Source organism: Oncorhynchus tshawytscha, linkage group LG16 (genome assembly GCF_018296145.1).
Source record: "Oncorhynchus tshawytscha isolate Ot180627B linkage group LG16, Otsh_v2.0, whole genome shotgun sequence".
In the NCBI taxonomy this organism is placed as follows: domain Eukaryota; kingdom Metazoa; phylum Chordata; class Actinopteri; order Salmoniformes; family Salmonidae; genus Oncorhynchus; species Oncorhynchus tshawytscha.
Genome location: NC_056444.1, coordinates 69,569,403 through 69,591,449, shown reverse-complemented (window position 1 = coordinate 69,591,449; position 22,047 = coordinate 69,569,403). Strand labels below are relative to the sequence as shown.

Sequence of the window (22,047 nt, the reverse complement as noted above, 5' to 3'; positions counted from 1 at the left end):
CTCTTTTTTTTTCTTCTTATCATTCTCAAAAGACTTTGGTACATTGAATGGGATTATTTCCCCAAATTTGGCCTTGGTCAATCTGAAATTGAATTTATACTGAACAAAAATATAAATGCAACATGCAACAATTTCAAAGATTTTACTGAGGTCATATAAATTCATATTTTACAGTTCATATAAGGAAATCCGTCAATTTAAATCAATTCATTAGGCCCCGATCTGTGGATTTCATGACTGGGTGTACAGATCCAGAGCATCCCAAACATGTTCAATGGGTGACATGTCTAGTGAGTATGCAGGTCATGGAAGAACTGGGACATTTTGCAGCTTCCAGGAATTGTGTACAGATTCTTGAGATATGGCACCCCGATGGGCCTCAGGATCTCGTCACGCTGTCTCTGTGTATTCAAATTGCCATCGATAAAATACAATGTGTTCGTTGTCTGTAGCTTATGCCTGCCATACCATAACCCCACCACCACCATGGGGCACTTTGTTCACAACGTTGACATCAACGTGTGGTCTCAGACGATACCGCAGGTAAAGAACCCAAATGTGGAGGTGCTGGGCTGAGATGGTTACACGTGGTCTGTAGTTGTGAGGCCGGTTGGACATATTGCCAAATTCTCTAAAATGATGTTGGTGGCTTATGGTAGAGAAGTTAATATTAAATTCTCTGGCAACAGCTCATGGGCATTCCTGCAGTCAGCATGCCAATTGCACAGTCCCTGAAAAAACATCTGGCATTGTGTTGTGTGACACAACTGCACATTTTCATGGCCTTTTATTGTCCCCATCACAAGGTGCACATGTGTAATGATCATGCTGTTTAATCAGCTTCTTGATATGCCACACCGGTCAGTTGGATGCATTATGTTAGCAAAGAATAAATGCTCACTAACAGGGATGTAAACAAATTTGTGCCCAAAAATTGAGGAATACTTTTTGTGCGATTGGAACATTTTGGGGATCTCATTTTTCTGCTCATGAAACATGGGACCAACACTTTACATGTTGCGTTTAATATTTTTGTTTGGTGTTCTTCAGAAATTAAGAGATGGAGCAATACCACTGTTCCTCTCAACGCTTGTATCTTGACTAGTACAATGGTCAGTCCTGGTATGAGATTGAAATGCTCTTTCATTTTTGTATAATATAAGCAATATTTACTTTCTGGCATTTGAACGTTATTGAAAAGACAATCATAGTCTCAAGGGCTTTTGTTTCCTTGGTAATCTTGTTTTATGTTCACTTTATTTTAGTTCTGACACTAGGCCTAGCTACATGGACATGATCTGTTCTAGACTAAAGGCTGTAGTCGCTGTGTCAAGGCATTTTTCTGTGCCAAGAAAACATTTTAAATTGATTGCCACCATGGCATCTCATTTAGAACCATATGACATCTTGGCAGTATGAATGCAGGATGGCAAAACAAGACGAACCCTAGGATCTCACCCACTTAATTAGACCTGTGAATCTGGTAAGAAGAGGATTCCTTGGTTGGGCTTGATTGGTCATGTCTCCGGATAGAAGTCATGACTTACTAGAGATAATTGAAAGCCCGGTAGGTTGGCAGGGTTACTGTAGGAATGAACTGAAAAAACAAATGTTACACTCATATGGGCAGTAGTAGTACTTGTGTTTTTAGTAAAGCCAAAAAGTGTAATTCCTTTTTGCTATGTGGTATTCCTTTTGTTACACATGTATCTTGTCTGGTGGTACTACATTGTAGATTGTATCAGACCACTGGAGCTCATTGCTCAACTTAATTTAAATATTTTTTACACTACCATTTCTATTGCATCATCAATGGACAGCTACATTTCACAGATTCCGGACTAATTTACATATTTATTTAATGCTTCACCATAACATCTCTTGATGATGGCTAAATGACATGCCTTAGTTCTTTCAGGATGATAAAGATGAGGACCTAATCTAATGGACTAACAAGTCATGTGGTGCCCAACAGTCTGTGTTCTCTGTGTTGTCTGGGGTAGAGGAGGAACAAAGGGAGTGTTTAGTCTTTGGTGTCATGTGTAAACAGTTAAGTCTCAGGCTGTGTGGAGCCAGTAAGCATATCACATGGATTGATAACATGCAAGTCATATTGACATTTTGTGATATGCATACAGTTCTATAGTTATTCATTCAACCCTGATCCAAGGCACTTATTGAGGTAGTTATGCACTTTAACACGTTCAGTGTCTTCGTGTGCATTATCACTCTGAATAGTGCATATGTGTTGTAGCTACATGAGCAAGTCTGCTTTGTGGGAGAGAAGAGGTGCAAAACAGGTCATTGCAAAGATTGCAAGGTATGTATGTACTGTTGCTTCATTGACAGATTTAACTTCAAAACTCTCAGGGTCTAAAATGGTCAGTCCACACAACATGGTCCAAAATCCAGTTATCACAATGTGGTTTGTTCGATGCCAGTCCAGGGTATGTTACTAGTCCTTGTGGTTAGTCCAGTGATTTAGTTAGGCTTGTTTTCACCATGCTTGCATCCTCCTCCCATGACTCCACATTGAGCAACATCTGTATGTTGTATAACAGACACTGATTACATCAATAATCCAACAGCAGGTGTGTCTGGCTAGTAGGTCAGAAATAGTTTTGTTCTTGCAATGCCCTTGTCCAGCAGATGGCACCGGTTCTCCTGCATATATCCCATCTGGACCTCCATATATATGTGTTCCATTGCTTGACAGAGAACTCATTATAAAGGAGCTTGAGATCATTCTTCTGACTTTAAAGAAACAATTAAATGGGACATTTCTCATTTGTAGCAATAAAGAGCGTGTGAACAATGTGTGCAGCACAAATATTGCACTGCCTTCTACTGTATTTAAGCTAATCCAACAAAGCATTTTAGTAATTTATCAGATGCTCTTATCCAGAGCGACTTACAATTGACATGCATGCCAATTGAAGATTTGCGTGAGTTATTGTGCAAATCTTAGGTCACAGTTAAGGCCTTATTTGCCAAGTACATTGGATTAAAAAACAAAAATGAAAAAGATAAATTCCGAGAACATGGAATGTACACTGACTCCAAATATGACCCATGACTTCACTGGCAAATGTGAATATGGGGTCAAATTGGAACAATTATTTTCTCCTGACCTTTTGAACTACTGCTCTGGCATTCATGAAATTATACAAGTAGCAGCATGAAATAACTGTCATGTAAGTTTAGTCTTCCTGTTATGGGTCTTGTCTCTTGAATGTGATCGAGCTATACCTATAAGTCCCTATGTGTTTGTCATGCATTGACAATGAAAACAGCAGGTTAGAGGGTTTGAACATTCATCTCTGTTAATACCATTGAGATAGCCTTACAATATATTTTGAACAGAAAATTAGACTACGCTGTAGTTGCTTTAATTTTTTTGCATTAATTGATAGCCTGTTTTTTTAAAGGAAAATACACCTAGCTACATCCATTTAGTGCCATAGAAACCTTTATTTGCCTTCAAGCATAATAGTCATATTTGGTCAGTAACTAATTTCTTTGTTTGTGTTTGTTGGGACTCATTTACCCAGATAGCCATGGTTAGAAAGTAAAATAAAAATGGTATTAAGCTCTGATTTGAAACATTGCTGTCACAGATACAGGTCCTAATGTCAGTGGTGACTAATGGTTTGCATTACTACTTAGTACTGATCGTAGGGTGGAAACTAGGAAGAGGAAAGCAATCAGAACAGACATGGTAGTCTGGAAGAAAGAATGGATGCAAGATTTGTTAAATATTTATAATTGGACAGACTTTGTAACAAGTCGGCAATGATCAAAATGTATGTTTATTTCTTTGTAAGATCTGGTTTTGTAATTATTATAGGAACAGTTTTTAATGTTGGCAGATGTGTGGTTAACAGGGAATAGATTTACCTCAATGGATGCCCCTATTCTTACTTGAAGTATCTTTGATAGAAGGCAAATGTAAAATTTTCATTCACAGCCAAGCCTTAACTTTAAAGCAAAGGAACCAATATCTTGCAGTATCTACTAAGTTATGACACGTGACCCCCCTGGAGTTCCATTTCTCAGTGGAACTGATCAAATCTCTGCTGATTTTGCTATTATGGTGTGCATCCCAAATGGTACCGTATTCTCTACATAGTGTACAACCTTTGACCAAAGTTGGTCCTTGGTCAAAAGCAGTACACTGTTTAGAGAATAGGGTGCCATTTTGGATAAGAACACACACATCCTTGGGTGTCTGGAAGCACACATCCAATGTTGATGGCGAACAACTCAAGGTTTCCCTGAGATTGTTTTGGGATTTTGCCATATTTGCTACATTGAGTGAAAAACATTTAATTGGATTTGACTTATTACCAGTCTAGTTCAGTTTGACTGTAATCTCCAAAACCAAATAACGCTATTAATTTAAGTACCAGTTGGAGAGAAGAGAAAGGGCAAAAATAAAGTCTACCTTGTTATAAATGCAAACAGTTGTCAATTTGATTCTAAAGATTTAAGTTCTGGCATGTGAAGGGCAGAAATGTGTAATTCAATGAAGGTCATGAGGAAAAATAGTGTGAAAACACAATCTATAGTGGGGGGGAGTACTATGCAGTAATTATTTACCCCCTCAAGTTGGTGAATGTGGGTTAGTAAATATGGGAGGATTTTTCTAGCTTTCCCCCTGCTTGTGGTCTCATTTTTTTTCCTTCATCCTTGCTTGGTATTTTGTTCTCCATCAGTTGGACCTGTGTGATAACCAGCACAGAGGTGGCATGGTGCCTTTTCATGTGTTTCTAAATGAATGTTGTAGCTACGGCATGGTCTTCCATTTATACCTTCCGGAAGTCTTATGAATTCCATGTAAAATAAGAGCACATCTCTCTGAAAAGAACACTCAACCTTTGTGATGTTTGCTAAAATAAGCAACTGTTGTGTATGTTCTTGGCCTATTTCGTGTGCATGCTATGGATCTCTGCGCGTGAGTCCTGTCATATGGTGAATCCGAGTGTACCATCATACCTGATGTTGAACACCAATATTGGAGTAAAAAAAAATTTGAAAGCACAAATCCAAACATGGAACCATATTTTTTGACAATACCTCCAAGCAAAGATGTGTCTCGCAATGCTGTGGCGGTTAGAGCCAAGAAGAGTTAGAACGAGGGGGTCACAAAGAGAAGGAAAGCATGGGATTGGATAGTCATTACCAGTAACTGTAGTCTGAGCATATCAATTTAGATGTATTTATACTTAGATGTGCTAACTGTACAGAATAGTTCAGGTTGTGAAGTCATATTAGGGTACATAACAGTAATAATGATAATGTTTTGGTCGTAATCGTGTGGTGTTTTTGCATTATTAAAAGTAGTGGTTCCTCAGTAGCGGTGTGCAGTGTTAAGCATGTGATCATTCTGTTGAAGTGGTCTAATATAACATGCGTCGTATTCTAGTAGCATTAGGGCGTGATGAATCATCCTCGCTTTTTAAGCTGACCTCCCTTTTGAAGTGGATGAAAAAGACGAGTGCAATAAACTTATTTATCATTTGCTTCATGTAAAAAAAATAAAGTAACTTTCTGTAGCTGGTTAATGCAGTGGGATTGTAAACTCTCCTTGCTGCTTCGCATCCAGAGAAGTGGCACTAGGATGTGAAGAACTGCATTCTTAGAACTGTGATATTCAAGTATCAAAGCTGCTTTCTCATAAGGGGGACAATGCACAAGATAATTTGACTGATACATTAACTGTGTGTATTGTGTTAGAGGCATTTTTGGGATTCAATCTCCTTGAATGTGAATATTTTGATTGCATGTCAAGGTGTGTATGTATGCATCTTCCTCCGTATCAAATGAAATATTGTCTGGCCGTAAATTAAGTGTATTAAAGGAATTATGAAATGCCTTGTTTTCAGAAAACATTAAGGGAGACCTCCCATTCATTCCCCCTCACTAATCTTAAAAAATGTGTTACGTTAAGCTTTCTGCAGCTGTTCTGATCATGTATGTTTTATTAGTATCAATAATGGAGGTGTGTTGAAATGGTGACCCATGGGTTACATTAACAAAACTACGTAAGAATTATTACACATTACAAGCAACTACTTAAAAGAAACAGTGTTGCACATGTATGTTTTTGTTACTTTGGGCAAGTAACCAAGCCTGTCTAAATCAGACGTATAGATGACAATGGAAATGAAAGGTGTAGCATGAGAACAGCCTAGTGCTTAGGATATAATGTGTTGACATTGTTGGAAGCCCTGTGATATTAGTTGTAGAATAACATTCCCCTTGAAACGACCTTTTTAACCAGCAGGGGAAGGAAATGTTCTTACATTCTTTGCCACTATTGGCAGTAATTTGCTGTAAAAGCACATAGACGTACTCTTAGAATAAGCACAGGATCAATGCCAATTGCCCATTTATTAGCTCAGTGTGTAGCCTCCTATTGGGAATTGCCTTGAGATGCGCGGTCACCCACAATGAAGTCTGGGGCCAGATATTATCATTGGACTCCGTAAGGGACCACAATGGTAATTCACATAGTCTCTTTGATACCATCCGTTGGAGGTACTTGATGGTAATGTGCTCTGAGCAATACAGAATAATGGATGCATTCATTGGCATATCCTGTGACTTGTTGGTCCCTTTGCTGATTTCTTAGTTTACTCTGCAGCACCTTAACTGAATGAACTGATGAAGACCGACTACGGGTTAGTTGTCCGTTTCACTCCGTGGCTTATGTATTGTAAATACTATGGACCCCATACCAGGAAAGGAGGAGGAGTCTAAATCAGGGCACATCAATAGTTACAATGAAATGGTTTTTCAATGTACCTTAAAAATTGGTTTGTCAGCTAAACATTCCAAAAGTTTCGCAAGCTTTGCTGTTGGGTAACAGAACAGTCTAAACTGCTTTGCTGTTGAATAGTAGTAACTGACATCTGGCATAGGCCTAGTCTACATGCTGTGTGTTTGTCAGAGAAAGGAAAGATTCCCTATTTAACTCTTACCTCATTTACAAACCTGCAAATACTATTCTACTGTGAGTAGAAAATGCCATCACCAGCATGTGCTCTAGACCTGTGATGACAATGGCAACAGGACCAATGACGTAGCGCAATTTCAACATTTTGAGTTAACATGAATAGTCAACGCCTCTCACTTTCTTAATTCTGTAAGGCTGATGCATATAATGGTATTATCCATGTAAATACACTTGTCTTTTTCAATAGTAGCATTTTTCCTACCTCCCATACATTGCAGCTAGAGTTAATCTGCACCTGTTTTGACAAACATATACACAATAGCCTATGGGAACTGAGAATTTTACCATGAACAATAATTCAACTTGATGAAGTGTGCTTGATTGTATGTATAATTGTGTGTGTTCATGAGATTTATGATACGCATTTCTACAACAAAATGCCACTGGGATGTGAAGCCAGACTGATGATGTCTTTTTAAAACCTAATTTCTCCATTGTTATGCTCTAGTCTCTTAACGTTTACAGCTTCCTGGAATATGTGAATTTTGGTTGGGTTAGTTATTGCATATGTACGTACAGCTGGTTTTGGTACTGTCATATTTTTAACAGTGGAGACCGGTTATATGCATTATTATATTCTGTACAAGGTTGAATTTTGTTCCCCTCAAGCCGTATGCCTTCAGAAACACTAATCCACTCAACTTGCTAGGTGTTTGCCTTCCCACTGTCATTGTGCATCAGCTTTAAAGCTAGAATCCTTAAATTGAAACAAAAGCGGATACCCCACCTCTGGTAAAACGCTGACGGCTGGGCCTGGAGAAATGGAACCACTCAAATTCATGGACAGAGCTATGGATGCAAGGACTGACCACCCATGATATAAAATCTAGTTAACCATGTTGAGGCTATACAGTGTTTGTTTACCAACATTGTAAAACATGTATATTTGGGGTTTTAATGGGGTATGATGGTTGAACTTTGTTTGAGTCAAATTATATTCTTCATTAATTTAAGTCCAAAAATGAATGTAGGAACTAAAGATTCTAGCTTTAATTCCATGGCAATAGAGGACAGGGTGAGAAGTCTGGTTTCTGACCAGACAGACACTCACCCTGCCCCTCATTCCCACACAAGGAGAGGAACACCCCCTCACTCCCCATCCACTGTCCCTCCAAAACCTCAAGCCATTTCTTTAGTTGACAACAATGCAATTGATCCCAAAAGCACTTTGCCTTGTTTTTCCATTGTGTGAACTATGTAAATTGTAATTTGTTACAAAATGTGTGTAAGATCATTGATTCACAATTTCGGACTAATCTGCATCAATCTTTGACGTTAAAATAATAAAATGATTTAAACATTGAACCTAAATCTATTTTATACAATGTTTGCTGCAGCCAATTGGTCTTGTCATTCAGTATTGTGGCTTAGGGTTGGTTGTGTTTTAAATAAAGTGCTATTGATAAATATTCATTGCATCATGTGTTATGATTTGATTCCTAGATGTACAACTAGTGAGAAGTGCTCTGGAGTCATGGTCAGATATAAAAGGGACACCTTTAATGGTGAATTTGACATGGTTATTCAGTATTCAAGATTTTTAAAAACAAAAAGTACATATTGAAAATCTACATATGTTTTGTACTTCCTGCCAGTGTGGTTCAACCCATGCAAAACATTCTGAAATAATTTACTCAATTTTTTTCCCATTCCCATAAAAATACATTCATGATATAGGAAAAAACAAGTTGCACACTACATTAAGAGAATATAGTTTCATAGAACATGGTAATAAGAAAGCATAATTGTGTGCAGTACAGTGCCATTCTCTTGGCCATGTGATAATCATCTTGCCCGGCAGGACGAGTGACTCATGGGTTGTTTACATTAACCATCAAATTGTGTCAGTAGGGCAGCAGGTAGCGTAGCATTTGGGCCAGTAACCGAAAGGTTGATGGTTCGAATCCCCAAGCCAACTAGATGGGGGGGAAAAAACCTGTCTTCCATCGAGCAAGGCACTTGCTCCTGTAAATCACTCTGGATAAGAATGTCTGCTAAATTACTAAAGATGTAAATGTGGAATATCGTGCCTCAGAGTGCTCAAAAAGTGAAGCTGGTGCTTAATTGAGGTCATCTCAAATCATGTTTTTCAGGTCTTTAGTAGTAAAGTACTGTAAATGAAGTCTACTTTGAGGTCTTGATATTGGCCGTTTGAACTTGAATTAAGAGTAGCCAATCCAGTGGGTTTGAATCACCATCTGAACCTCAGGTGGTTTAGAATTTGATCCACTCATATCCTTCCCATTGAGTCAGATGTCACCCAGGTTGAATGCGATATGGTCCTCAAACAAAGCGATACACAACATGATGGCTCCCCCTGCCAACAGGCCCAGGTTCTGTAGCAGGAAGCGAGTCCAGGGTCCCATCAGGCCAGGATCACCATGAAGCATCTCAGGTAACTATTGAGGGGAGAGAATGACATTTTCACACCACAGAGCCCAGCAGAGTTGTACTGAGCTGGACCTGGTTTCCCAAAAGCATCTTAAGGCTAAGTTCATCATTTGAACCTTTCATAGGAGGTTAAATCTCCAAGCTGTTAACCAAAACTATTGTTACTGAAGTTGCACTTAATCGCTTGTTATTTACTGACCACTCAGAAAAGGTCAGTGTGTTAGATGTGTTTTTTCCCAACTGTCACATTATACACAGATTTTCACTAAACATAAACATCTTAATTCTCAGTCTCTAACCGCTGATAAATTCCCAAAGGATAAAAATATGTTTCAAATGAAAACTGATAAATAGCCTACAGTATAGGCTACATAGGCCTATATACTGACATTTATTTAAATACATGTTTGTTCTATTTTGCCATTTGGCTACTGTCAAAAAAAATGGCCAAATCTTGATTTTGTGAATTATTATAGGGCACGTGTCAAAACTCATTTCAAAGAGGGCCGAGTGTTTGCGGGTTTTTGCTCCTCCCTTGTACTTGATTGATGAATTAAGGTCACTAATTAGTAAGGAACTCCCCTCACCTGGTTGTCTAGGTCTTATTTGAAAGGAAAAAACAAAAACCAGCATACACTAGGACTCCACGGAATGAATTTGACACCCCTGTTGTAGGATAAGCATTAGAATAAGCCGCCTCAATATTTGAAGCCATAGGTGATATCGCTCTAGGAGTTGATACATTGTCAGTATTGTGGAATAATTCTAATGTTAAGGTAAGACTTTAAAGGAGAAAGCTGATCCGAGACCAGCACTGCCTTACTTTCGATCAACAAAATGCCGCATTTAGCGAACACTCTCTGCGTGGCGTTTTAGGAAATATGTTACATCGTCGCTCATTGTAGGAAAGATGCATTGTTAAAACACTCATAAGCCTAAGTTTCATCGCTATAAGGAAACCGGACCCTGGCCTGTTTACACATCCACCCTGCTGGAAAGGACAATGTGAAAAGAAGATATCAGCCAGCACAGTATGGTTATGGTTGACATTATCATTAAATCAATGGTACTTATAAAGCCCTATTTACATCAGCAGTTGTCAAAGTGTGTTTAGTGTGGAAATCGATCCACTCTAGTGGCTCACCATGTCAGCAAGGGCCACGTAGAGGAAGACCCCAGCGGTGAGGGTGAGGATCCAGGGGGAGATCTGAGCAGACTGGTGGCCCAGGACAGAGCCAGTCAGCAGTCCCACGAAGCCCAGCAAGGCTGAAACAGCACTGAAGAGGACTAGTCGGCGAACAGGCCACCCTGCTCCTAGTAGCACTGCCAGGTCACCTACACAGACAGTCAACACATTGAATGAACCGTATACTCCATGGAACATTACAGATCAGAGGTATACCTGAAAATTTGAACATGGATTTTATGATGCGTTGTACCTTTGTAGCCTACAGTACATACTGAGTGTACAAAACATTAAGAACGCCAAACCTAATATTGAGTTACATCCTCTTTTCGCCCTCAGAACAGTCTCAAATCAACAGCGCATGGAATCTACAAGGTGTTGAAAGCGTTCCACAGGGATTCTGGCCCATGTTGACTCCAATGCTTCCCACAGTGGTCAAGTTGACTAGATGTCCTTTTGGTGGTGGAACATTCTTGATACACACGGGAAACTGTGTGAAAATCTTCAATTCAGTGAAAATCCCAGCAGTGTTGCAGTTCTTGACACATTCAAACTGGTTCGCCTGGCACGTACTATCATAACTTGTTCAAAGGCATTTCAATCTTTTGTCTTGCCCATTCACCCTCAAATGGCACACAAACACAATTTGTGTCCAGGCTTAAAAATCCTTCTTTAACCTGTCTCCTCCCCTTCATCTACACTGATTGAAGTGGATTTAACACGTGATCATATCTTTAACCTGGATTCACCAGGTCATTCTATGTCATGGAAAGAGAAGCTGTTTTTAATGTTTTGTACACTCAGTTGAAATGGAAGGTTTTCTTGTATACCTAGCTCGTGAGGAAGCTCATGACAGAACACTGCTATCGTGGTGCTGAGACCTCCAGCCAGACTCTGAGAAAAAGCTGCACCAATTGCCAGACCGTCAGTAAGGTTGTGGATTCCGTCTCCCATAACCACCATCCACACCAAGCTTCCTATCCCAGCTTCCTCCTTGGAAGGTGGGCCATGTGAATGGCCGTGACCGTGCTCAGAGGATTGTGTCTCACTCTGCAGAGCAGTAAGCTCCCTCTCTGGATACAGCTCTATACTGGTGTTCTGCTCCTTCCTCTTAGCCTTCTGATGACAAAAGAAAGAGCATTAAAAAAAAATTGTTCATATGAGTGAAACATTCACAACTGAATACTAATGGGTCCAATGTATTATTTTCAGTCGGGTTTTAGAAAAATACTCCACTGATTCATATCTACTTTACTTGACTGACTTCATTAGGAAAGAGATTGATGAGGGAAATCTGTGTGGAATGGTACTGCTTGACCTACAGAAGGCCTTTGATACAGTTAACCACTGTCTCCTAATCTCCAAATTGGAGGCACTGGGGTTAAGCAGTATCCCTCTAGGCTGGGTAAAGTCCTATTTATCAGTTCACCGTCTCAGGCAAAACCAATGATTTGTGGCGTTCTGCAGGGGAGCGTGCTTGGGCCTCTGCTGTTTTTATTGTTTAATGATATGAAAGATGCTTGTTCTTACCGTCTTTTTCTTTATGTGGATGACTCTACACTTCTGGTGTCTCACAAAAGTAAAACTATGTTGGAGAGCATACTTAGCACAGAGCTTAATAACATTAGCAAATGGCTTGGAGATAAGACATCTCTGCAATCTCAGCAATTATTTTTGGATCCAGACCTAAATTGTGCAGGTCTTCTGAAATCAGAGTGGAGTTAGGGGGTGAGGTGCTGACTACTAAAACCTCTATTAGCTACTTGGGATGTATCCTTGATGTGAGCATGGCCAATAAAGTGCTAGGGAAGGTTAATGCCAGGACTAGGTTTTTGGCTAGAAAGTCCAAGCTGCTTGATAAGGACCCCATGAAAGTGCTAGCTACTGCCCTCATTCAATGCCATTTTGACTACGCTAGTACTTCCTGGTTTGGGGGCTTATCTAAACTTATGAAGGGGAAGCTCCAGATTGCCCAGAATAAGCTGATCAGGGTAGTATTGAAGGTGAGTCCACATACTCGCATATGCAGGAGCTGCTTTCAGGAACTAAACTGGCTGCCTGTTGAGGCTAGGTTGTCCCAGATTAGACTAGGTTTGGTTTACAGGAGTATTTATGGTCCTGCGTCCAGATATCTAAGCGATTACTTTCCTCGTGTTAGGGATGCACACAATCACAGCACCAGATCAGGTGTTGCTGATGTGTGCTTATACAGGTTCAGGAGTAATGCTGGGAAAGGTACTTTCTTGTATACTGGAGCCTCAGAATGAAATGAGTTGCCTCTGCCCATAAAAACATCCTCTCTGGGCAGCTTTAAAAATACGTTTGATGTCTTCTGTGCCCATATGAATAACCTCTATGATGTAACTGCAATGAGAGATGTTCTATGTTTTTTGTTTTATTATTTCCCTGCCATACTGTGTTGGATCTTGTCTAGCCATCTTGTCTCAAGAGGGCCACAATGGAAATAAGTCCCAGAATTTGTGTGATCCTCCGAGATGATTTTATTCATGTATGGCTTTTTCAAGTTATACACGTGCTTGTTTTTTTTAAATGGTCAAATTAAATAAACTACAAGACCAAACAATCCACCCTGCTTTCCTAACAAAGACTATATAGAACCTCTTCACACTTTTTGTAAAAATACCGTCGGCTACACATATTAAAATGTGAACTTGCTATGTGTCAACCACTACCTCTAGTGCACAACACTCCCGACAGTTGGCCCCTTGAAGCAGAGCAATGTAAACACAATTGTCTTGTTGAACCAACACTCCTACGGTATAAATGTAAATAGCAGAGCAATGTTTTTGAAACAGCTGAAATGTAGACATTTTCTTAATATTTTAGACAGATTTTTACCTGAAATTGCAGTAACAGCCTGTTATATTCTGACATTTTCACAGTAGCTGTCAGCTATATGCACTGAGCTACATAAAACTATGGAAGATCATACAAATGTAGATAGGATATGTTTTTTTCATTTGTAGCATTGTGTGGTGATTTCAGAGGTGGCGCACACACAGACACTTTGTTGTATTGTTTGTATACATTTTGTTGTATATTGTTGAATTTTTAGTTTGTGTGACTTTCCTTCTCTCAGTGTATCAGTGTTTTGTTACTTGTCATGTCTTGTGTGAACCCCAGGAAGAGTAGCTGCTGCTTCTGCAAAAGCTAATGGGGATCAAAAACAAGTAAGCACCACAGGTCCTAGAGTGGGGAGGGGGGGATTGTTTTCCTGGGGCCCAGAGTTGTTCCTGATCTGGTAGTAGGCTAACCTAACCAACACTGGACCCTAGTTGTAGTGTATGACATAGTAATAAATCAGCTGTAAAAAAAAAAAAGCAGTTTCACATGGGCTATAAATGGAACCAGATAATTTTCTAATCACGTCATATAACTTCTGGCCCTAGGGAGGATGACAACTTTAAAACCCCTTACACAGAGAACTACGATTGGACAAAAAAAAAGAACAGTGCCGAGCTCGCTGTATGGCTGGTTGCATCGTGTAGGCCTTTGCATCTGTAATGAAAAAGATACTATGAGTATGTCATCACTATTGTGCTGATTGATTAATTCCAGTCAGTCATTTTTTATTAAAAAGGCCTAAGTGGCCTAGCCACCTGAAGTGTGAACATAACCCAAATTTTATCAAATTCACATTTTCTCAGAATACAAATAAAATGGACCTATTTTAGGCTATAAATACAAAGCTGAGGCTATAAAAAACATGATTATTTTTCTCCTGGCCAAGCCCAAATGGGATCAGATCGCATAGGCTTCTCTAGGCTACCTGAAGCTGCGGTTGTTATCAGTAGGCTACTGCTGATCAGACTGAAGAACAGACTAATTGTGCACGTTGACAAATCACGAGGCATTTTATTTTATTTATTTTGTGGCGTTTATGGACTTCCATATAAAACAGCTCCTTGCAGTGAATTCACTTATACCCACTTTGTCGCAATTTGCTTTTACCTCATGTAATGATTTGCATGATGAAGCCTCCTTTGTTGTAATGTTGTAAGGTAGGCCTAATGTACCTTTATATTCGTATTAGAGGTTTAATCGCTCATTTTTTTCGATAGGCTGTCACTTGAAGACATGCTGTTATAGCAACTCAGTGCTTATGTCTTGAAGATAACGTTTAATGAGTGAAGCCTACAGATAAGAAAATAACACTAATTGTCTGCAGATACATGCTTGTAAAATGTTGCATTATTCAAGAGTATAATATGGTTTGGTTGCATTATTCAATAATGTATTGTGTTTTAGAAGAAATGTTTCTATCATTGTTGAATAGTTTGTGCTTACTAGCTACAGAAATATTTAAGGTCAATTTGAGCTGAGGACCAAGAATGTCATGTGGCCAGCTACAACAAAATGTTAGGCAAGGATGTAATGTGGCCAGCTACAACAAAATGTTAGGCAAAGATGTAATGTGGCCAGCTACAACAAAATGTTAGGCAAAGACGTAATGTGGCCAGCTACAACAAAATGTTAGGCAAGGATGTAATATGGCCAGCTACAACAAAATGTTAGGCAAGGATGTAATGTGAATTGAAAAGTAGAATTCTTTCGCCACCCCTGCTCCTCAGACGTCTTCATATCTCATAGTGAGAATAGGGCCTAAAGGCGTCCTCATGCTTCCCATCCGAAACAGTTTGGGCATATATTGTGACGCGTTTGTTTGTTTTGGTCTTCGGCAGGGTTTTTGGGGGGCTTTTTGTGCACACACAAAAACATTGAGACAAGCCAAAGATCAGAAGCTGAAGTCTACAACCCTTTGTCGGTGATTGGTCAACAGTAGGGATTCTTCAATTAAGTGTTTGTTGTCGTTCAACAACAGACGGAAAGTTTTAATGCAAAAAAAAATATTTGAAAAATACTGCACAACACATCTTGGTTAGATTAAAAAAATTGCACAACTAAGATCTCTGCAAAAATGTAAAAATGAATGACAGATTTCTTATCTTAGATTAATTCTGATTTATGAGGAAGTGTATACTGGCTACGGCATCTCAAGATGGACAAACAATACTATTGCCACTTTTCTAGCTAATGTCTTTTAAAGGGGATATGTGAGCACATTCGTTTGGTTCACTTAGCCGAGTTTGGCTAGGCGCCAGCTGGGCCTAGCTCCTCAGTGGGTCAGCCTGGCTCCAACGGTGGTGGACCTACGCCCTCCCAGGCCCACCCATCCAGAGATTAGGGCCCAATGAATTTTTTTCAATTGACTAACTCAGCTAAATCTTTAAAATTGTTGCATTTATATTTTTGTTCAATATACTATGCACAGTGTATTATAAAACAGTGACAACAGCATTAAACTCGCCCCTTTATTATCTTAATCCAGCTAACCTTGTAATGGGTCTTCAGTCCTAGAAGGCTCTCAAAGATGAAAAGGAGGTAGCAACCTCCCAGCACGCAAAGGCCCTTCAGAATAGAGTCCTGTTCTTCAGAGTGGTTTGAGTGTGGCCCAGTCTTGGCCTGCAGGACACAGATACAACAAGACACGGTTTTCACTATCAGCAACAGGTTTTACCTTACAACATTTACTAATAGATTTTACAAATTCACCCTCCATGACTAAACAGAGACAGCAGCACTGGTATTTATTTAGTGTTTGACAGTTTGGATGGGTACTTACGTGAGGCAGGAGATGCAGCAAGGCATCTCCACACAGCGTCCCCACAGCCAGGGCTGTCATTGGGCAGAGGAAGGAACGGAGGCGGGCGGGTGGCAGGAGGGGTACCAGGCTCAGAGCCAGCAAAGACGGCAGGCTGATCACAACCAGAGCCAAGGAGCTCCATCCCAGAGCTGCAAAACAAACAATATATTGTATTCATTTAGATGTTGTATTCATTCTGCTTGGTCAATAGGGTATTGTAGTTTCCAGGGTTATGTTAAGTTTAGGTGTCATAAATGTAAAGTTATGCAACGAGTTTTAAAACATACTATATCGATAAATCATTTCCTGTCATAGCTGGTAGTTTCATTAATGCACCTTTGAGGAAAGTCACACTCCTTTCTGACTCCGCACCATGGGTTTCTGGGTGGCGTAGACACACGCCACTCTCAATCTGGTACAACAGAGCTGGACACAGGAGGGTGAAGTGGGCAGGAGTGATGTGGGATGCCTTTTCCAGACCGAAATTCCACAACAGCTGAGTAACGTTCAGACACTGAAAAGGAAAGGGTTAAAAGTCATCACTGTCCACAGAAACTGTTTATGTATGGGGAACGTTTTGATAGAGTTAATGAGAGAATCCACTAAGAGTGGTGTATTTTGACAAAAGGGACCCAAAACATTCATTGGCCAGGCATGTACAACAGAACACCATTTTCCTTTAACTTCCTCCTTATCTTAACAATTTTGAATAAAAACCATCACCTGAGAGGATGACATTTAGACAAGAACAGTAAGCAGAATTCAGTTAACATTGTGCATTTCGCACAAAACATTAGCCAGATCAACATTTTTTTATTGACTACTCACGTTCCCATGAAGATGCCTCGTAGTGGGGTGATTTGACACAAGGGAGTCAAACATTCCTTGGACAGAAATAGAGTGTGCAATAGCAGATGACCATAGAAGAATTTCTTCTTTAATCACATGATCAGAGGATAATGCGCTACCCTCTTCAGACCCAGATCCAGCAGGCCCTGATATCCCAGGCTGTGGAATTCTTTCAGAGGGGGTTGAGAAGAGGCAGCACAGTTTATTCAGGTGTCATTGTGTAACTATTCATAGCTTAATGAACACTAGAATGCCAAAACCTCAGTACTTCAAAAGTGGCTACATACAGTGCCTTCAGAAAGTATTCACACCCCTTGATCCATCCTCAGTTCTCCTATCACAGCAATTAAACTCTGTAAATGTTTTAAAGTCACCATATGGTGAAATCCCTGAGCAGTTTCCTTCCTCTCTGGAAACTGAGTTAGGAAGGACACCTGTATCTTTGTAGAGACTGGGTGTATTGCCACACCATCCAAAGTGTAATTAATAACTTCACCATGCTCAAAGGGATATTCAAAGTCTGTTTTTTTACCCATCTACCAATAGGTGCCCTTCTTTGTTGAAGCATTGGAAAACCACCCTGGTCTTTGTGGTTGAATCTGTGTTCAGATTCTGTGAATCTGTGTTTTATTTCACCTTTATTTAGTTGAGAACAAGTTTTCATTTCACTGCTCAACGGAGGGACCTTACAGATAATTGTATGTGTGGGGTACAAAAATCATGCTAAACAATATTTTTGCACAACCGAGTCCATGCAACTTAAGTGTCTCGTTCAGCAAATGTTTTACTCCTGAACTTATTTAGGCTTGTCACAACACAGGGGTTGAATACTTTTTGACTCAAGACATTTCAGCTTTCATTTTGTATTAATTAGTTAAAATTAAAAATGTAAAAAAACATTCCACTTTGACATTATGGGGTATTGTACAGTATGTAGGCCAGTGACAAAAAAAAAATCAACTAATCAATTTTAAATGTGGAAAAAGTCAAGGGGTGTGAATACATTCTGAAGGCACTGTATATTGCACATCTCTAACAATCATGGAATCAAATCAGTTGCCATATCTGTCTCACCTGGATGCTTTTACAGAGGGGGGTGGTTGAATAGGCCTACTAGGACTGGGGGTGTCCATTTCCTGATCTTCATGGTCATGAGATTGTGGGTGAGGGGGTGTCAGAGTGTTATGGTTGTGCCTCAACCCTTGGTGGCTGATCTCCAACACACTGACCTGCCCTAGTCCCAGGCTGCCCAGTAACATCTGAAGGCCCTTATAGTTCAAGGTCCCGTTGTCTCCATACTGATGGAACAGACGGTGCAAGTAGTAGACCTGGAAAAAGGGTAATTGACAAGAGTAAATTGTCAGCTGAAATTGTCGGCAAGAAGGATAATCATTAGTGTTAAAACACTGCCATTATGAGACTTATAATAGCTAGGCTACTTTATATTTTTACTTTATTCAATTTTGTTTTACAGGGATAGCACACATTAATGAATATTACTGTAAAAGTGACAGTTTTAGCCAGCCAGCTAATTTAACTGATGCAATTTAGTGCAACCCCTTTTTACTGATGCAATTTAGGTTTAGTGTCTTGTTGACATCAGTGTCTCTCCTGAAAGTTTAAGTTGTAACCTTTTCAACTATGATATCCATAATGTTGCTGTGAAATTAAGTTGTATCACTGATATATTGAGGCCAAATTCAGATATTTGAGATGCCCGGAGAATATATAAATAAAGCTTTATTTATACAGCACATTTGACATGGAATGTCACGCGATGTGCTTCACAGGAAAAAACAATGAAAATAAAAGCGAAAATATTTACTAAACAACAAACACAAGAAAAACTAAAGTCACAAAACCTGAACGACTAAAAAGCACACACTTTCAAATATGTCCACAGTTTAGGCCCCCTTCAGGTTCCCTGGCAAGCTATTCCAGAGGCTGGGGGCGTAATAACTTAAGGCTGCCTCTCCATGTCTCTTGGTCTTAGGCTTCTTGCCAGAGGACCAGGATAGTACATAACTTAAAATCAAATCAAATCAAATTTTATTTGGCCAGATGCCAGAGGACCTGAGGACCTACTGGGTACATAACAGTAGATGATAAAAGCATGTCTGACATGTATTGGGGTGCACAAACGTGGATTGATTTAAAAACCAATTGAATCATCTCAAACTCACAGGCAGCCAGTGCAGAGACCTTAAAACCGGTGTAATGTGTGCTCTCTGTCTGACCCGTGCTGCAGCATTCTGTATGTTTTGCAGTTGATCAATGACTTTCTTGGGTAGACCAGACAGAGAGCATTACAGTAGTCAAGCCTGCTTGTAATAATAGCATTGAGTCTCTGAATCAGCCTGAGAACGAAACGGCCGCACCTTGGCAATGTTCCTCAGATGGTAAAAAGCTATTATGGTCACATTCCTAATGTGTGATTCGAAGTTTAGTTCAGAATCTAAAACAACACCTAGGTTTTTTACTTGTTGTTTTATCTTTATCGCCTGTGAATTAAAATGTGCGGCCAGATTATCTCTGTGCTTTGGCTCCAACAGTAAGTACCTCGGCCTTGTCTTGATTTAGCTGGAGGAAATTGTGAGCCATCCAAGTATTTAAATCACTAATACAGTCTAAATTATTGAGCTAAAATCCTCTGGTGACGCAGAAATTTCAAAGTTGTGTATCATCTGCGTAGCAGTGAAAAACTATGTTGTGCTTTCTAATAACACTGTCAAGGGGTAACACATATCAACTGAACAGCACCGGACCAAAAATCAAACATTGTGGAACGTGTCATGTGATATGTATTTTCTCTGAGTTATGTTCACGAAGGGTGACAAAAACTCTCGACCAGTTAAAAAGGTCCGAAACCAATTTAGAAATTGGCTAACCCACCTCTCCAGTCTGTCCAGAAGGGCATCATGTTCAACAGTGTTGAATGCAGCATTTAAATCCAAGAGTACTAGGACAGAGAGCTGTTTGGCATCTGTGTTGGCTCTAAGATCATTTACCACTTTTTCTGTGTTGTGGTGGGCACGAAAACCAGATTGGACTTTTTTTTATATAATACAGTTGGCATTTAAAAAATAATCATTTAACTGTTTGAAAATCAATTTATCTCGAATTTTGCTGACGAATGGAAGGTTGGAGATTGGCTGAACATTTCTAAAAACTGAAGAATCTAGAATACATTTCTTCAGAAGGCATTTCACCATATAAGTTTTGTGCAGTGGGGAAAGTGCCTGTGAACAAGGAGTGGTTAACAATAGCTTTCACTTCTTCAGATATGCAATTAAAAACGGTTTTGAAAAGGGGGGGGCTTGGATCGAGTTTAAGAGTGAAATTGTGAAATCACTTTGTGAAATTGTGAAATCACACTCCTGAGCATGTCTGTGTCAACCAGGGGAAATAAATCCATAGTGCCTTTACCTGGCAGGCTAGGGCACAAATCAAACTTTAATCAAGTCTGATACTAAGCCTAATGTTGGTTATCTTGTCTCTGAAATATGCCGTAAACTCATCACATTTAGATGTGGAGGAAAGTTCACATAGGTTAGAGGGGGTAGGATTTATCAGGCCATCAAATCGTCGAGAAGAGCACTCTCGAAATATTCGGAATTATCAAATTAGAAAAATTAGAAAAATTTGCAAAACTGTAATGGCATAGACGGCCTTCCATAATATTCTCACCTGCTCCTCAAAAGCCTCGTCTAAATGTTCGGCTGTTGATACCTCTTGTCGGCTTCCATTTGATATCCTGTCTGTCGTATTCGATGGCGTTTCCACTGTGCCACTGAGAGATGGTCGAGCCCTTGCCCCGAACTCCAGCAGAGGCAGACAGACAAATACTGCGAGCGTCAGTAGAGGTGACATCCTAGAAATTAACTGCAGAAAGCAATATGGAGGCAAGTTTATTCAAAAGTCACGTACCGTGAACAGTCTCAACTTCTTAATGCTTCCAGTTTGTTTATCATTTAGTCTGCCAAATTGTAACACGCAGTGAAACGCTACAAAATTGCCAAACTTTATACAGTCCGCGAAACAACAAAATCGTACAGATTTTATTATGCCTACAGGCTACTCACACGGGTTGTTTTTCCCAGTCCTGAAGTACATCTTCTCTTGCCCTGCTGATCTGAGGGTTGAAGAGCCTGGGGTTATTGTCTTTTGGTTTTCTGTGTCAATATTATAACGACACGTTAACTGAGTCATGAAACAGATAAGGGAGGCCGCAAAGCATTACTCAAGGCAATTGACCTACCTTTTCCAATACAGCAGGATGGTTTGCCCTGCTCAAGGCACGTGAGAAGTGTTCTTAATATCCATGTCCTGGAACAGAATTGTTGCAATAACTGGGCTACTGCAACATCTTCAACCAGTATATTAATAGTTGGAGGATCTAACAATGTAGCCTAACAAGGGTTGAATTGAATGAATATCCACAAAAAGAATAATTAGCTGAATTATCTCAACCTTTCTTGTGATAGGCCTACCCTATGCAAATTGTTATCACTTTAAAGGGGCAAGCTGCAGTTGCTAGCTTGTTACTCCAATGTTTGTAAACATTGTACATGCAAACAAACACTGCACAGGCTTTAAACATACTTAGAACTATAACCTTGAAATATTGGCTGGGCAGTCCTTGCATCCATTGCTCTGTCTATTAATTTGAGAGTGGTTACATGTCTCTTGGCCCGCAGCTCAGCTTTTTACCAAAACAGAGGTGGGGTGACCCTTTTCTTATTGTTTCAACCACAGATTGCCCCTTTAAATGTTGAAGAATACATTACAGGTAAGTAGTAGTATCTCACAATCATTCATGAAAGAGAGGGATGAGTGGGCCTAATGGGATAATAGATTAGGAGTCTGATTTTAACAGAAGTCCAAAGAGGAGAACTCTTGAACCCCAGAGCCACCACACCCTCTCCTGGGCTTTATAAG

General features: G+C 39.8%; 1 protein-coding gene across 2 annotated transcripts; it reads right to left on the bottom strand.

Moving 5' to 3' along the window:
- Positions 1 to 8,496: 8,496 nt before the first annotated feature.
- LOC112216245 (zinc transporter ZIP10) lies at positions 8,497 to 21,516 on the bottom strand. Of its 2 annotated transcripts, none has more exons than XM_024376091.2 (11): positions 21,368 to 21,516; positions 21,192 to 21,281; positions 20,797 to 20,991; positions 18,184 to 18,437; positions 17,089 to 17,278; positions 16,597 to 16,774; positions 16,240 to 16,409; positions 15,951 to 16,079; positions 11,426 to 11,714; positions 10,554 to 10,744; positions 8,497 to 9,417 (listed from the first exon to the last, which is right to left on the bottom strand). In XM_024376091.2, the coding sequence occupies exons 3-11, from the start codon at positions 20,977 to 20,979 to the stop codon at positions 9,268 to 9,270; spliced, it is 1,734 nt and encodes a 577-aa protein (XP_024231859.1). In that variant the 5' UTR covers positions 20,980 to 20,991; positions 21,192 to 21,281; positions 21,368 to 21,516; the 3' UTR covers positions 8,497 to 9,267. The 2 variants fall into 2 exon arrangements, with proteins under 2 accessions (XP_024231859.1, XP_024231860.1); XM_024376092.2 differs by having other exon boundaries at positions 21,192 to 21,241.
- Positions 21,517 to 22,047: the final 531 nt, after the last annotated feature.

Coding starts and splice junctions, on each gene's coding strand:
- LOC112216245 (XM_024376091.2), bottom strand. CDS start 20,979: ATGTCACCTCTACTGACGCTCGCAGTATTTGTCTGTCTGCCTCTGCTG. Junction 17,279..18,183: donor CCCTCTGTAAAAGCATCCAG/GTGAGACAGATA, acceptor CCCCTCTGAAAG/AATTCCACAGCCTGGGATAT. Junction 9,418..10,553: donor ACGTGGCCCTTGCTGACATG/GTGAGCCACTAG, acceptor TCCCCTCAATAG/TTACCTGAGATGCTTCATGG.